The 15026-nt window shown below is 42.1% G+C and overlaps 1 protein-coding gene across 4 annotated transcripts in view; it reads left to right on the top strand.

Annotated features, from left to right (window-relative positions):
- Positions 1–12154, top strand: part of SPATA5 (spermatogenesis associated 5) — a 184412-nt gene extending 172258 nt beyond the window's left edge. For 2 of the 4 annotated variants that reach the window (XM_048943101.1, XM_048943102.1), the window contains one exon: positions 8269–8452. In XM_048943101.1, coding sequence (XP_048799058.1) covers positions 8269–8445 — 177 coding nt within the window. In that variant the 3' untranslated portion in view covers positions 8446–8452. Of the gene's footprint in view, positions 1–114; positions 4314–8268 lie in introns of those variants that run through there. The other 2 variants (XM_048943100.1, XM_048943104.1) reach the window with 2 other exon arrangements.
- The last annotated feature ends 2872 nt before the right edge of the window (positions 12155–15026 follow it).

Below are 15026 nucleotides of genomic sequence, written 5' to 3'. Positions count from 1 at the left end.
TTTTTTCTTGCTGATTCCTTTTAGGCTTTTTTTGCACTAGCAAAACTTGCCTTACTTAAGAACCTAAAGCTTAACTTTTAAGTTCTTTACCAGCCTTTCTGCTTCTTCCTTAAGGAGTAATAACCATGCACGGAGGGATCTACCTTTGGCAACAGCATTGCTTCTTAGGTCTGACTGCTCTGCCTCCCTAGAATGCAGGCATGCAATCTTCTGATTTTCTTGGGAAACATGAGCAGCTGGGTACCATGGGAAGCTCCAAGAGGTAAACTTAGAAACAGTCTGAAATTCCTCTAGCACTCTGCCAAGGAAATAGATACTCCACCAGAGACATCTCGCACCTTCCAGGAACTGAGATCCAATAAATGAAAAGCAAGGGAGCTCCCATTAAGGACATAATTCATCTTTCAGTCTAAAAGCACTACGCAACAAATGTATTTTCCCACTCCCTGCCTCAATTCAGGATATATATGTGTGTGTAAATAGCCATACAGAAAAAAACAGAAGGTATAACATCCCTTTTATTCTCATTATCCTATGACTTGTATGCTTTCTATCCAACAGATAGAAACAGAAGGACTACAAAAGATTTCCTAGATTTTGTGGCCAGTATTTTTAGCTGAGTTTGTTTGCATTTTACTGTACTGTATTATGGTATAGTACATAGGTACTATAAATATATTTGCTGTTAACTTGGTATACCAGATCCAAATCAGAAATAGTATTTGCCACAGTGGAAGGTCTAAAAACAGGATGAAAACAGGATTTCAAAAACCATGAAAAAGATTTTTTTTTTTTGGCTTTCTGTTGAGTGGATTCAGCCATCTTTTGCTGGTGACATAATGTAACAGAAATGCTACTGGAGCTGAAACAAGTTGAAAGACAGTTCTAGACTGGCTGAGTTCTACTGACAAAAGAATAAATATTTTTAGGGAAGGGAGGACACGTCTCCCAATTCCTTTTGCTGAATTGAATTTATTTGCTTTGTTTTGATAGGAGTCTAAGACCTCTGCTGCTCTCCTAGGTTAAACTTAAGAAGGGAAACACTGGCTTAAGAAGCAAAAGCATTATTTTTCAATGCAAGAAAGTTGGAATATGCTGAATGTGTTGCTCAGCCTCATCATCTGCAAGAAGCTGAGCAAACAAAAGAGCTAATTAATGCCCATACACTGATAGGTTTCCTCAGGTAGAAGCTGACAAATCTGTTCTGTTGTTTTTCTTTTGTTTTGCTTTTCTAGAGAGAAACTTCTGATGGCTACAGCTAACGATCTTCTCCAAGTCTTTTAAATTTTTAGTTGCATAATTCAATCCACCTTGCTAGCGGCATTCAGCAAAATAGCATTGGCTTACTGTGCAGGTCCTCTGTAGTAACAGCATACTTTGAGTGAGAACACAGTATTCTGTTAATTACTTTTAATTAAAATGAACACACACACATATGTATGTGTACATACAGAAAGACTGTTTTTCTAGTGGCTTGGCTTCCTTTTTCTCACTGAAGGGAAGAAGTTAAACTTTCTCATTAAATGTTTATATAAAAATGAAATAATTCTGAGGTTAACCAGAAATGCAGCTTAATCTTGTATAGAAACATGTGTGTGATTCTTTTTTCAGTTGCACAAATATAGCTGAAACTTGAAGTTGGCAGAGAGCGCTGTTTAAAAATATTTAGTCCCAGCATGTAAAAACTCGTTTCGTTACGGAATTCCTTTGTGAAAGGTGTAGCTATGACATGTCTCTACCAAAGTGATGGGATCCATATCGACACAGTACGTTTTGGAAACTAGCTGCATTTTGGGCTTGTAGTTACAGAAGTTAAATTGGAATTTACATGTTTTATATATTGCTTGGAAGGATACCACATCTACTAACATTTTTAAGAGAGTGGAAAGAAGAATAAAGAAAGCTTACAGATGGGTTCGAAGTTTCGCTCTGTTAGAACATGTTGGGATGAGTAGAGGTATGTATGATGACACTTACCATGTACCACTAAAGGCTCTGGTTTATTCTCACTAGCTGTCATCATGTGTTATAGTTATGATACATATGCTTAGTTTTGGCGACTTACCTTATCTTTTCCTTATTTTTCTCTGTGTGTGTTTGAACTTCATAGAATATTAAGAGCTACTGATACATGCGATAATATCTGCTGCCCAGGCACAGCCCTGCTCAGTTTTTGGTCCTGTAGGAGCAGTTACATGCAGCATTATGTGATCATTGGTTGCTGCCCCATGAGAGCACAGGACCAGCGGCAAGCACAGGACCAGTGGCCTGGCTCGGTTCCTCACTGGTGTGCCACGTGCTATGACCACAGTAGGCAAACAAGCATGAAGCCCAGCCCCCCTGGCTGAGACCAAGAGGAGGACATGGTCTCTACGCAGCCCCAGAGTAGCTGTGGCCACCATGGAAAGATCCAAGGGGACTGCTGTCCTGCTCAGACTGTGTGTACTCAGGTAGAATGAAAACTTAATGTCCCTGGTGCAGATCATCAGGTAGGCTCTGTACACATGCACATGTAGTGGCAAGTGCATCAATCTGTGAAGTTACGCAAATAAGCACACTGCAGATTAAACACTAAGTGAAGACTTGAGCCTGTCTATTCTGAAGTTACCTATAGTGATCATTAAAGGAGCTGGTTTTGTTCAATTACATTTCCTTAACGACCTCTCATAAAAGAAATCAGGAATAGCAGAGATCATTAGCTCGGTTTGTTGGATCAGAGACACAAGACACACATAATACCTATCCTTTTTATTTAAGAATTACAAAGGTGCTTGCTTCTTCCTCTCTCTTTTAAAGTAACTGTCCAACATCGACTCATATTAAATGTCTTTTTAATAAACAAGGAAGAAGGAAGCCTATCTTTCTGTAAGAACATAATATTTGAATACAGTGTTTCATTGCAGAGAATGGTTTCAATACGAATAGGAGCAGTGGTCATGAACACAGAACCAGAATACATGTATGCACTTCAGCTTCAGGAAAACATTTAATAATGTTTTAAAACATAGTTGCTTAGAGATCAGAGAAGCCTCTGTCTCACTGGGGTGCTTACATGGCCAGTGAGTGCTTTGCACACTTGCTTTTTTCTAGCATTGCTGTAGCAGGTTATGAAAGTTGTGTAAAGAGACAACCAGTTCTTAAGTCAATTCCCTGCAAAGCTCCAGTGATGGGTGCAGCACGAGTCTTCGGAGTGAATGGGTACTGTATGAAAAGTATTGCACTAATATATTTCATTGTCTTCCATTTAGAAGATGTGATTTTCCATTTTCAGGATGATCGAACACAGAACCCATCTGATTTAAATCTACAGATCACAGAGTGAGTGGAAGGAAGAGGTGCCCATATAGGGGTAATTCTGTTGTTCAAAGATGAGATGAAAATTTATCACGGGGCAATCAATTATTTCCTAGTGTTGGAAGCTTGTTCTCCTAAACAGAGCAAGATTTGTAGTGGGCTGTAAGGATTAATCTTCTCAGAGAAGAAAGGCATGTTATCCTGTATTTCCTATTTTATATATAAACAGGAAAGCTGAAACATGAGAGAAATACAAAATTGAAGACTTTTTGAAATGCATCAAAAGTCTACCTCTCAACACTTAAAAATCACTCAATTTTGTCCCCTGTTTTCAAGGGGAATAAAATGGCAATTATGGCATCTTAAGACAGCATTTTTATCTCCAAAGCAGCATCTTGTATGCAAACATTATCTGGGGCATGCCTTGCTGCCAGTGTCATGCTGTGATACCCCAACTGCTCTGCCCATCAGAAGCAGCATGATGCTGTTAGAACAGTAACCCAGTGGTCAGCCAGCATCTGGATTGCTTTCCCAGTGGTCTGGTGGTTTGTGCCTGGTATGAAAGGCCCAACCTCGTGCCTGCACCTACACTAGAGGCTGTGGCCAGCAGTGGGTTGTGTCTGCACAGAGGGTCACAGAGTGGGCTGCGGTGCCGCTCCCCACCACGGAGGGACCCAGTGGGGCCAGCAGTCCCCTCATGGGACCACACTGGGGGTCAGCGCCCACCTCGGGGCCCAGCAGCCTGCCCTGGTGCCACGGAGCAGCTCGCAGGTAGCCTCCTGCAGGGCAGCACGCCGTGTCGTGCTATTCACAGTCCACGGCACCATTCTGCTTCCAGCCTCCTAATCCCTCTTACACACAATCCCTTACAACTTTAACTGGTGGGGTGGAGGAGTGAATTAAAAAGGAAGGAAAAAGGAATGAAACACAATGTGCAGGCAGTGTCTGCCAGGGACTGTGTGCACAATTGACACCAGCTGCAGCCCAATTAAAGCCGACATTCACAGGTGTTCCCCGCAGACCCTGCATGAACAAAACCACCTTCTTGAGAATACCTAAGGCTTTAACACAGAAGCTCATTTCTTTCTTGCTTTTCCTTTTTTTTTTTTTTTTTTAAGATTCTTTAAAGCTATTTAGAGCACTTTAAACACAAAAAAGCTGAAAAGGACTTTCATTCACCGGGAAAGGTCTGGTGCTCGCTGCCAGGAGTGGGCAGAGCCAGCCCAGTGAAATGGCACGGAAAGGATGGGTTGTGCTGAGCATTGCTTGCTCAGGGGGCTGCAGCCAGCACCCGGCATTTTGTACTTGCTGGAAGTGGAGCCAGTGTAAACCCGTTGCTTTTTGGGACCCACCGTTACTTGGGCAGTGGCTGCAAGCTTGTGTGTGGCACTGCTGGTTGCACTTGAGCTGTGTGATTTGGATGGCTCACTGGGGCTCTCTGTTCCTCCCAGGATAACCTGACACAGTGCCTTTTGGGCCTCAAGCAGGAGTAAATGAGCTGCTTACTTTCTGACCTTGGAAGCACTCACTCAGATGATAAATCACTCCTTATGTTCAACTCTGTTGTTAACCAGAAAAAAATGGTAATTTGTTCTTTAAAGCAGGCTTGAAAATTATTTCCGTGTTAAGACCAGACATCAGACTAATGTCAGTAAACAGGTCAGTAATTTGCTCTCACTGAATTGAAAATGAGAAACATGTCTGTTAAATTTTCATTTGTAATGATGCTAATAATCAACATAGGATATATTCCGGCACTTATAGATTTAGTAATATTCAGCCCCACCTGGCTTGCTATTCATCCCTGCTGTAACAACCTTCACCCCTTACTTGTTTAATTACCTGCTGCCTGGCCTGTTGCTTTTCAAGCAGTGTTGTTTCTGACATTCGCTTAATGTCTTCATCACCACTTTAATGGTCATTGCTGAAAGCTGCTCTCAATTCAGATGAAGCTGAGAATACCTGTTTTGTCCTTCAGTGTTCTTAGCTGCAATTTTGTCTCTGGGACAGCAATAGGACATTATTCCTATTCTTTACAGCATGCTGAGATTTGAAAGTCTTTTTTAACTGAAAAGACAGAAATTGTGATCCTTCGGATTTGTATTTGAAAATAGGTAAGAATTGCTTTAAAACAAGTAAGTAATGGTGCTTAACAGCATTCATCTACTCAAGCAGGCAGATGCTGTTCAAGCTGATAAGTGCAGTGGAAAGAAAAGAAAGTCAGACAGGGTTCAAACTCACAAGTATGAGGTCTAAATTAGGTGTTTTTGCACGGAAAAAGCTGCTGAAGGTGTTATGAGTTATTTTCTGGAAAAAAAATCACCCCAAAAGCATTTCAGTGCCGTGGTGCAGCTCCAGGCACAGGGCAGAGCAGAACCTGAGGGCTCTGCAGGGACTGTCACTGAGGGCTTGTGGAGACCTGGCTGAGGGGGGTATAGTGAAAGTCCATGCCATCACTGATGATGCGGGGAAGATGAACAGGGAGCAGATGAGTCGCTGCTCTCATAACACAGGAACTAGGAGGCACTTCTTGAAATTACCCACTTGAAGACAAACAGAAGTGCTTTTTCGTACAGTGCATGATTAGATTGTGGCACTCATCACAGGATGTTATGGAGGCCAAAAGGAGAAGTGATTTAAGAAAGTAATTGGACAGACTGAGGAAAAGTCTGCTGCAAGGTTTTAAAACTCATGATCTAGATATAGGGCCTGGTGTGGGAGTGATGCTGAGTCCTGTGGGGAAGGACCTTGCACACTGTGTTGAAAAGCCACTGATTTTCTTCTGTGTGTCTGTAAGCCCCTTCTATTCCCTTTCCTCTTTGTCTCACTCAACCTGACATATACTGTGCTTTAATCCAGGAAGAAATGAAGTTTTAAATCCCTTCCGTTTCTTGGTCTGGTATGAGATGTCCCAGTATGATTATGACAAGAAGTATCTATTAGAGACCTGATGTCCTCAGTTAGCAAAGGAATGGAAACAATGCCCTGGGTCTTCTTTGACCATGTGCAAGGGCCTGAATTTTAAACACTGTCCCATATTGCCTACTCTTTATTACTCAAAATTATATGAAAGATATTGTTCACAAAAATTCTGAGTGCAGCCAGGAAAAGAGAGGACGATAACTTATGCCTTAAAATTTTTTCCTCTTCCCTTAAAAGCAGTTCAGATATACCTGAATACCAAATAACAGAATATCTTTTTCTGGTTTTTCCTCATGTCTCATAATTTTTGGTTACCACAGAACTTATGTTTCAGTCTTTCTGAATGCAATTAAAAGAAAAAAAAATCCTTAATTATGGTTGCTGTTACTGCTACTCTTTGTACAGCTCAAAGAAAGCATCTAGACATCATCAGAAGTATTGGCTTATGGGCAAATTCCTCCCAAATGTATCCCTGCGCAAATGAAACAGGAAGAGATAGGACTGGCAATAGAGTGCCTTCTTTTTTGGATCTGCCAGTGTGACAGCCTTTACTTAGCTTCTTCTTCAGTGCAATATATCACTAACTGAACAACTGAACTTCAGAACCCTTCATCATTTTGGTGCTGTAGATAGTTGGTCTGTGTGAGCAGAACTGAAAGGACAGAACCCAGAGGTCTCTTCCTCTTTGTGTTGTGCAAAACTTGCCCTTAGTGCTGCATTTGGCAAGGGAGAACGCAGCCTTCCTTAAGGATAAGCACAGCTTTGGAGTCCAGGATGTCTGGGATCTGTTTCTCCATCCTGAGTCTTCTCTCTTTTGAAAGACTGCTATGTTTGGTTTCAAGCAGAGGTGGCGATGTGTGGGGGGTTGATCTCAGTTTTGTATTCTGCTTTTTTTATTATTATTATTATTTTATTTCTTTTTAAATTTCCCAATATCTTTGTGTTTGTGCTGGAAAATAGGAAATAGTCACACCACCTACTTAGTGAAAAACCTGAATGGAAGGACTGAAGTACCTGCATTACTTTCCAGAAAGATGCATTGCTTATCTCCCTAAGAAGCCAGGGCACTAAAGCTCAGCTCTGCTTCCACCTTTAACTGTCTCTGAAGTGCATTAAAATGCATAACAGCAGTGTTTAGCTTCACTGTTCATTAGAGCAGCAAGGAACTAAAAGTAATATTGTTGAAACTTGACAAAGCCATCTAAATCCATGCATGTTTTCTTGTGAAAGCTTCCTAAACATGCGGCTAAATCCTCTAAAAAGCTACTAAACGGCTTTGGCAACCATTAGCACAGCATAAGCAGGGGAACTCTTTTCAGTAAGTGAACAAACAGAGAAAATATGCTGAATAGCTGGACAAATGTGTTTCAGCTGGCTCTTTCATTTACAGATATAAGGGAGCAGTCAATATCAATCACTGTTTTCCCTGTTGCACTGGAAATCACAATATCTCTTTTCATTCCACAAGCTCTTTTCACCACAGCAATGTGTCTTTAGAATGACACTGGCATCAGTCTGTTTCCGCTGTCTGAAGTCCAGAGAGCTTAAAAACACATTTCAGGGTACGAGACCTTCACCCCCCTCCCTTTCCACATACCCCTCTCCTTCGAGCTTTCCTTGCTGAATTAATTGGTTTTACTTCTTTCCCAGCTTAAAGTTTAAAAGGAAAAGTGCCTGCAGAGCCTGGGAATATCTGCTCTTGTGCTTTGGGGACAGAAAAATGTATTGCTGCTTTCTGGAGTTTTAATTTATCAGGTGTTGCAGAGGGGTTAAGGCAAGGTAATGTGATTATCAAGTTAAAGTAATTTGCAGCATACTCATGCATGAAACGTAATGTTACTGTGGTTTGAATTTGGAGCTCTATCCCGTTGCTGGGAAGTGCTAATCACCCACAGCCTCATTTATTTAAATTAAAAAAAGAAAGTGTCAGAGAAACTCTGTCCTATGGGTATCTGGTGTTTGGAATGTGCTGATAACCTCATGCTTGCTTTCTTCATTTCAAGCAATACATTTTAAAACAATAACAAGGTGGGATGCTTTGTGTCGTTGCAGATAACAGCAGTCTGTAGAGAAGCTGCCCTGCTGGCACTTCAAGAAGACATCAATGCCAAACGTATCTTGGGACGGCACTTTCGGGCTGCATTGATGGTTGTGACACCAAGAATTCCCGATTCCTTAATCCAGTTTTATGCAGATTATCAGCAGCAAAGTGGACTGCACGCGCTCTGAAAGGCAAACCAATACGTATGCCTGTTCATGGTGTGAATAGCAAATTTCCTTTGTAAAGCTGACAAAAGCAGAAGAATTTTGCATTGTACATGGAATGTCCAACGTTACTCAAATGTGAAATCATCATAATAAATGCCCATGTGGATTTTTAACAGAAATCACCTAAACTTTGTATTTTACATTTCCAGTGGCATAATCTGCATTTCAGAGGCCGTAAGAGTGCTGGTTTAACTCAGTATTTCTGAGTCTACACCCATCAGTCCAAAAGTAATTCCCAAAATCTAAGGTTTTAGTGGATTCTTGGCCTTTAAAAGAACTGCAGTGAGTGTCATTGCTGCCTTCGTTTGTTCGTGCCTCAAATCCAGTTTAATCCCAGGGACCCTCCCAGCACTGCACAGACTTGGGGAGTGGCCTCACTACAAAAATGCTGGAAATTATTCTGAATCTTTTGATTTACGATCTCCAGAGAAGCTGCCAAACAGGCTTGCCGACCATAGCACTTCCCTGATTGATTACAGCAAAGCATTTATCTTCAATCTTCAGCAGCAGTGTTTCACGCGTGCTTTAAAGCGGGCACGTTACAAATTGTACATCACCAGGCTTCCAACACATTTCAGAAAGCAACCTGCATCTGATTCTTGCCTCACCTGAAACCACTTCCAGGCATCAGTGAAAGATGATGTTGTTTGCTTCCATCAACATGCGTAAATATGAGCGTTGATTGGTAATTTCCAGTCAGTCAGAGGAAATCACAGCTACAAATGAATAAGAAAACCTTACAAAAAGTGCTGTAAATGACCACAAAATGGTTTAGGGACAGATAAGATCTTTTCAAATTACTTCTTTGTTATATCACCTGTTGAAACAGCAGCAGATATTTCTGGGCTCCCTGCTCTTGCACTTGATGTAAGAATTAATTAAGCAAATTGATCTTCAGCATTCTTCCCCACGGTGGAAAGGCAGCTTTTCTATTCTGGGAATGAAAAATAGAGGGAATAATGCAACAAAACCAATCTGAACATTAACAAAAATTCTAAAAGGTGACAAAAACCAGAATTTCATTGCTTAATTCTGTGCTTCCTTTGTGCTTTGCAGGTAAGTAGAAGAATTTACAAGTCAAAATTTTAGGCAAGCCCTGCTTTTACTTCTTGGAGTAAGCAGGAGAGATCTTTTTCAGGCTTTAGCAAGTGTAAGATTGTCTTTGGCATCTATTTATTGATGGTTCTGAAGACCTTTCTTTCCTGCAGCCATTGTATTTCTGTTCGTGAGAGTGCTATTTATTTACAAATGTCTGGTTTTTAGTAAGAAATTTGCATACACTTAAGAGATTTCTATCACATTTAATGATATTATCAGTATGAAAGGTAAGAAGTAATCTCTTGGCCTTATGTTTTTTCTCTCTTTATGCAGTTCCACCGTGCCTGCAATTTGTAGCCTTTAAAAAAGAAATCTCATTATGTATTATAATGATAACTTTTTATTAGTTTCAGCTTAACTTCTTGTTGTTATAATTAGCATTTAATTTTACTGTCATTGACCAGGATTAGAAGATTCAGAAAAGCAAATAGTTTACTTAGTTCTGATATGTGTTCAGGGAATTCTTTTTCTTTCCCATACCCACTCAGCAGGCAAAGGGAAAAAAAAAAGAAAACAGGAAAAATTGCCTTGGGGATCCAGGCCACATTTGAAACTCCTTTATCCTTTTCTAAATTATGTATTCTCGACCTGGAGTTCAGGATGTGAGAGCCATTTATAGTAACCGTTACATTTAGATGTTTCTTGTCGGAATTCTGGAAAATAAACCCAAATTCCTGCTGGAATACAATTTTGGTCAATGCTTGTCAGCATGAGAGCCCTTTTGTAATCATCTTGAAACCTCCTTGAAGAATCCTTCTGTCCCTGGAGATGCTCAAGATCAGGCTGGATGGAGCTCTGAGCACCTGATGTAGCTGTACGTGTCACTGTTCCTTGTAGGGGGGTTGGACTGAATGGCCTTTAAGGGTCCCTTCCAGCTGAAATGATTCTGTGCTTCTATGAAATGGGCTACTGCACTGGCTGGGATTGAGGGGTGGGCTTCCAGCGAGCGCCTCTGCACCCTCAGGCTCCCATTGGAAGAGGCAGACAAGGGCACTGCTGGACAGGGCACTTCAGAACTCCTCTAGCATTGACATGAGCCATTTTCACTTCAGAGCTGAACTTTTCACAGCCTGCTTTCATGCACACATTGTGCCTTGGCACCGAATCAAGCTGCTTGCAGTGTGAGACCATATAAGCCTGAATACCTCGATGCTTCAGAATAAATCAGAGATAGAGGAGTGCTTTCAACTACTGGGTTAATCACCTTTACTGTTGTTTGGGTGTGTGCGTGAGATATTATTTTAATAAAATGATAGAAGCTTGGCAAACAGAAAAGAACACATTTGAGAGGAACATCTCTCTCCCGTTCCCTCTTTACTTCCTGAACTGGTTTCCATACTTATTTCTTTACATTCTTTAGGAATGCAGTCCTTTTCCTGCCGGCCATTATCTTTTGGAGCTGGTTTTTGGCCCACGTACTGCTTGAATTGCAGAATTGTTAACATTAAATCAGCTTTTCAATGTTTCAGGCACATTTTGTTTAAATACAGAGTTTAACTTCTTCCTCCAATAACAACGTCTTGAAAAATGGCATAAAATGTCTTTTGACAGTTTTGCCAAAGAATGACCGAGAGAATATTTACGATCAACATGCAGAAATGCCTTCGCTTAACCTGAAAGACATCCAGTTCTGTATTTTCCCTAATGCGTAAAACAGATTCTCACTGCAAGCACAATACACAATTCTTAATCCTGGAAAAAGAATGAAGTTTACTGTGGATAATTTTCTGCAGTGTGAGCGTGAATGGAACGTGAGGCTTGCTGAGTTCATTTTCAAGGATGACTATTTAAAATCAGCAAATTTGTCAGCCCTTACGAGTTTTGTGTCTGTAGAGCTGATTTTTCAGGTTTGTGTATTCTGGCTCTGTCCTTTTAGTTGCTTCACTTATTTTCAATGTCAAAGTGTGGTTCTTCCTCTAGAAACTGGGCATGTGCCAAACACAACGCTCCTGTAGATCAGCGTCAGCGATCAGTGCTGTGAGTGAGGCTGCGTGGGGATGGTGCTCTGTGCAAACCCCATGATGATGGGGCATGGCAAGGGTAGAGGAAGCTGACAGGTAAAGCACGGTGCTTTCCTGTGTGCTGTCTGGTTGAGCTGGAGTTAGATGGGGATACTTGTGAGTTTGTGAATAGGAAAATTACCCCTCCTTACTGCAATAGGCAAGGTGAAGGAGACTGGTTGTAAGGCTTTTGGTTGGCTCTTCTCTATTTGTGCTTACAGTTGTTGGTTGGTTGAAATGAATTACAATTATTTTTGTCTGTGAGGAACCATAAAATCTTTTGCTTTTGCTGATGCCTTTTTTCTCCTTGACATGAAAGAAAATGCTGAAGGTGATCTCATAAATGCAGCTCAGTAAAGATCTGTTCTTAAGGAGTGGGTTCAAAATGTATGCAGGATTGTAATTGAATGTGGGCATACTTTTGAATGGCAAGTTGGCATGTGGAAGAGAAATATTTCAGCTGAAACCTACCCCTAATCTTGGATTTTGTCTGCTCCTTCTGCAACTTCTGCCTGTTCATTTATTACAAATTCTTCTGTAAGAAACCAGGCCATGCATTTTCTCCAGTGCTTCGTGTGTTCTGTGTTGAGTATTCTAAATTGTGTCACTCTTGCCTGCAGACTTAAACCCAGCACCTGCAATGTTCCGACAGCAGAAGGAGGCATGTTTTCCCTGTTAACCCATCTGCCAAAGAGTGCAGTGATGCGGGAAGAGTTCTACTCTGTGCTCACATGGCAGGCCTCCAGCAGGAGTGCAGGTGCTGCAAGGGAAGGCAATGGCAACCAGATGACATTCCTTCCCATTAAGCCAATACTCAAGCAGTTTTGGGGTCTTTTCAGCAAAATTTGAGGTTAGTGCGTTGCCTCAAAACCCATAGCAGAAAGGCTTGAATTCCTCTCACTATAAGGCTAGAGGAATGAGGTTGTTCTCGCTTCCTTTTGCAGTCATTGGAGAGGGATGAGAGGGCCCAGGTAGTGATTTAGCACAGCATGCAGACTCTTGTTCATAGCTGGCAAAAATGCATAGCTGATGGTGATGACTGTTGAAAAAGAGTAGCTGAGAATTTGCTCTATCATTAGTGTTATCGTGCTCTTTGTAGCTGTTGTTTCTGTGGAAATTAGGAAGCATTACTTTCGGAGCGACATACCTCCGTCCTGTGTACATGAATAGGCCTGGAAACGCTGTAGTTCTCAGTGCCTGCGCCTGTGTGGCGTGGCTGTGTGGTCTCAGCTGCCACCCCCTGATGGCTTTATCTCCTTCACTAACACAGAAGAGTTCTCACATCCCTGCCTGGGGAAGCAAGCACCTCCACGGAGTGTGGAAAACTCTGATAACCTTCAAGGTGAAGCACTCATCAAGTCTCACTTTATCCAGGAATGGATTATCTGGGTTGTGGAACAGTGAGGTCATGTCTTTTCTCTACACTGCTGGAGAGAGCCTCAAGTTTCACACAGGGTAGCTGCTCCCGTCCAGCCTTCTCTGCTTAATGCTATGGAAAGCAACTTCCCTGTCAGCAAGCTTTCCCAAAGCTGAGGATATGAAATGTGTTCATTTGGCCTCGTGGAGTTATGTGTGAGGCATTCTGTGGCATTTGGATTGCTGTGTTAGCCGGGAGCTGGCTGTGTTGGGTGCAGAATGATGAGGTGACCAAAGCCATCGGGCTCCTTTCAGGTGAATGTCCCCTTGGCTGCACTGCCACAACCCAAACCTGGGCTTTAAACTGCAGCTTTAATGGAGAGCTATTGCCTTGAGAGTTAGGGATCCCTATAACAGGGCTGCGGATGTGAAGGCCAAGGAGTGCCTCACAGTAGATTAGGACACAAAGATAACTTTTAATGTGCCAAAATGCTTACTCACCACCTAAATGGTGCTTATTCCATCAAATCAGCAAACCCTACCCTTCTACCCAACAGATAACTACCTTTCAGATAGTTACGCTCTTTAATAAGCAGTACCATTGGAAAAAAAAAAAAAAAAAAAAAAAGAAATATAAAAGCATATGAAAACATTCTATGTAAGTTTCAAGCAAAGCACAAAAATACCAGAGACACTGTGAATATTGAGGTTACTGCAGTGCTGGCCGTTGTGTACACAGGGTGCTGCCACACAACAATTCCTGCAACAGAAAATCCTTGAAATTTGGTTTACAGAACTCACTGACGTTTTTTCTACAAACATGTAACATAACTCATCCACCTCTTTCTTGGTGTTGTGAAAATCTTGGTTAAGCTGTCTGAAATGTGTAGAAACAACTGGTTACCTTGGTCTGAGCCCACATCCAGGCTTTCATCATCCATAATTTTGGTTAAAAGCTGCTTTTGTTAATGTAATGCATCATAGTAACCAGTTACACTTTCACTACAAAAGAGTGTTTTATTTTCCCGAGGCATGAATAGCAATCAAGGGTCAGCTGGTAGTGCCAAGTGCCTTGATAACACAATTGGCTGCATAGAGCTTTGTTAGACCCCTCCTTGCTTGCTGGGGAGAATTAAAAGAAGATGGTGGGAGAGTTGCTCCCCATGTACTTGACTGCTGCGGGTCTGAGCTTTTTGCAGAATCACGGAATTGAAGGGATTGGACTTTTGGGTCACTGTGCCTGCGGGGTAAAAAGGTAAGTGCCTGAAGCAGAGCCCGAAGAGCCCTCACTGCCTAGTAGAGGCTAGGGATGAGAGGAGATGGAGAAAATGCTTGAAGATGATCATGTGAATTACTGCCCTGAAATCAAACACTGACTGATTTTAGTTTGGAGAGATAGGGGCTGAGGGAGTTGGTGGGAGGCAGAAAGGGGGGGAATAGAGAGCATAATCAGAGCAAGGGCTGATCTGTGTCATCTTGATGCTGATTTTGGTGTGTTTGTGACCTTGAAATGGAGCTGTAGTCACTCTGCCCTGTGTTAGGAAGCATCTCTGTTAAACTCTCAGTGGGATCTGGCTTTGATCTCATTAACCTCATCAACGCTGGATTAGCAGATGTTCTACTGGAACCCGACTCTCTCAAATACTTAAGTTGAGATTATGATTCATGTTTTCTTTCTTTCAAAGTAAAATCGAATTCAAGATTAAGCTGGACGTAAGCCAGCAGTGTGCACTTGCAGCCTGGAAGGCCAACTGTGTTCTGGGCTGCATTAAAAAAGAGGTGGCCAGCAGGGAGAGGGAGGTGACTGTCCCTCTCTACTCGGCTCTTGTGAGGCCCCATCTGCAGTACTGCATCCAGGTCTGGGGCCCCCAGTACAGGAAGGATGTGGAGCTCTTGGAGCGGGTCCAGAGGAGGGCTACTAAGATGATCAGAGGGCTGGAGCACCTCTCCTATGAGGAAAGGTTGAGGGAACTGAGCTTGTTTAGCTTGGAAAAGAGAAGGCTCCAGGGAGACCTCATTGCAGCCTTCCAGTACTTAAAGGGAGCTTATAAACAGGAGGGGGAACAGCTGTTTGTGAGGGTGGGTAGT

This window comes from Lagopus muta, chromosome 4 (genome assembly GCF_023343835.1).
Source record: "Lagopus muta isolate bLagMut1 chromosome 4, bLagMut1 primary, whole genome shotgun sequence".
Classification (NCBI taxonomy): domain Eukaryota; kingdom Metazoa; phylum Chordata; class Aves; order Galliformes; family Phasianidae; genus Lagopus; species Lagopus muta.
Note: the sequence above shows the minus strand (reverse complement) of the source record. Positions and strands in the feature narration are given on the sequence as shown.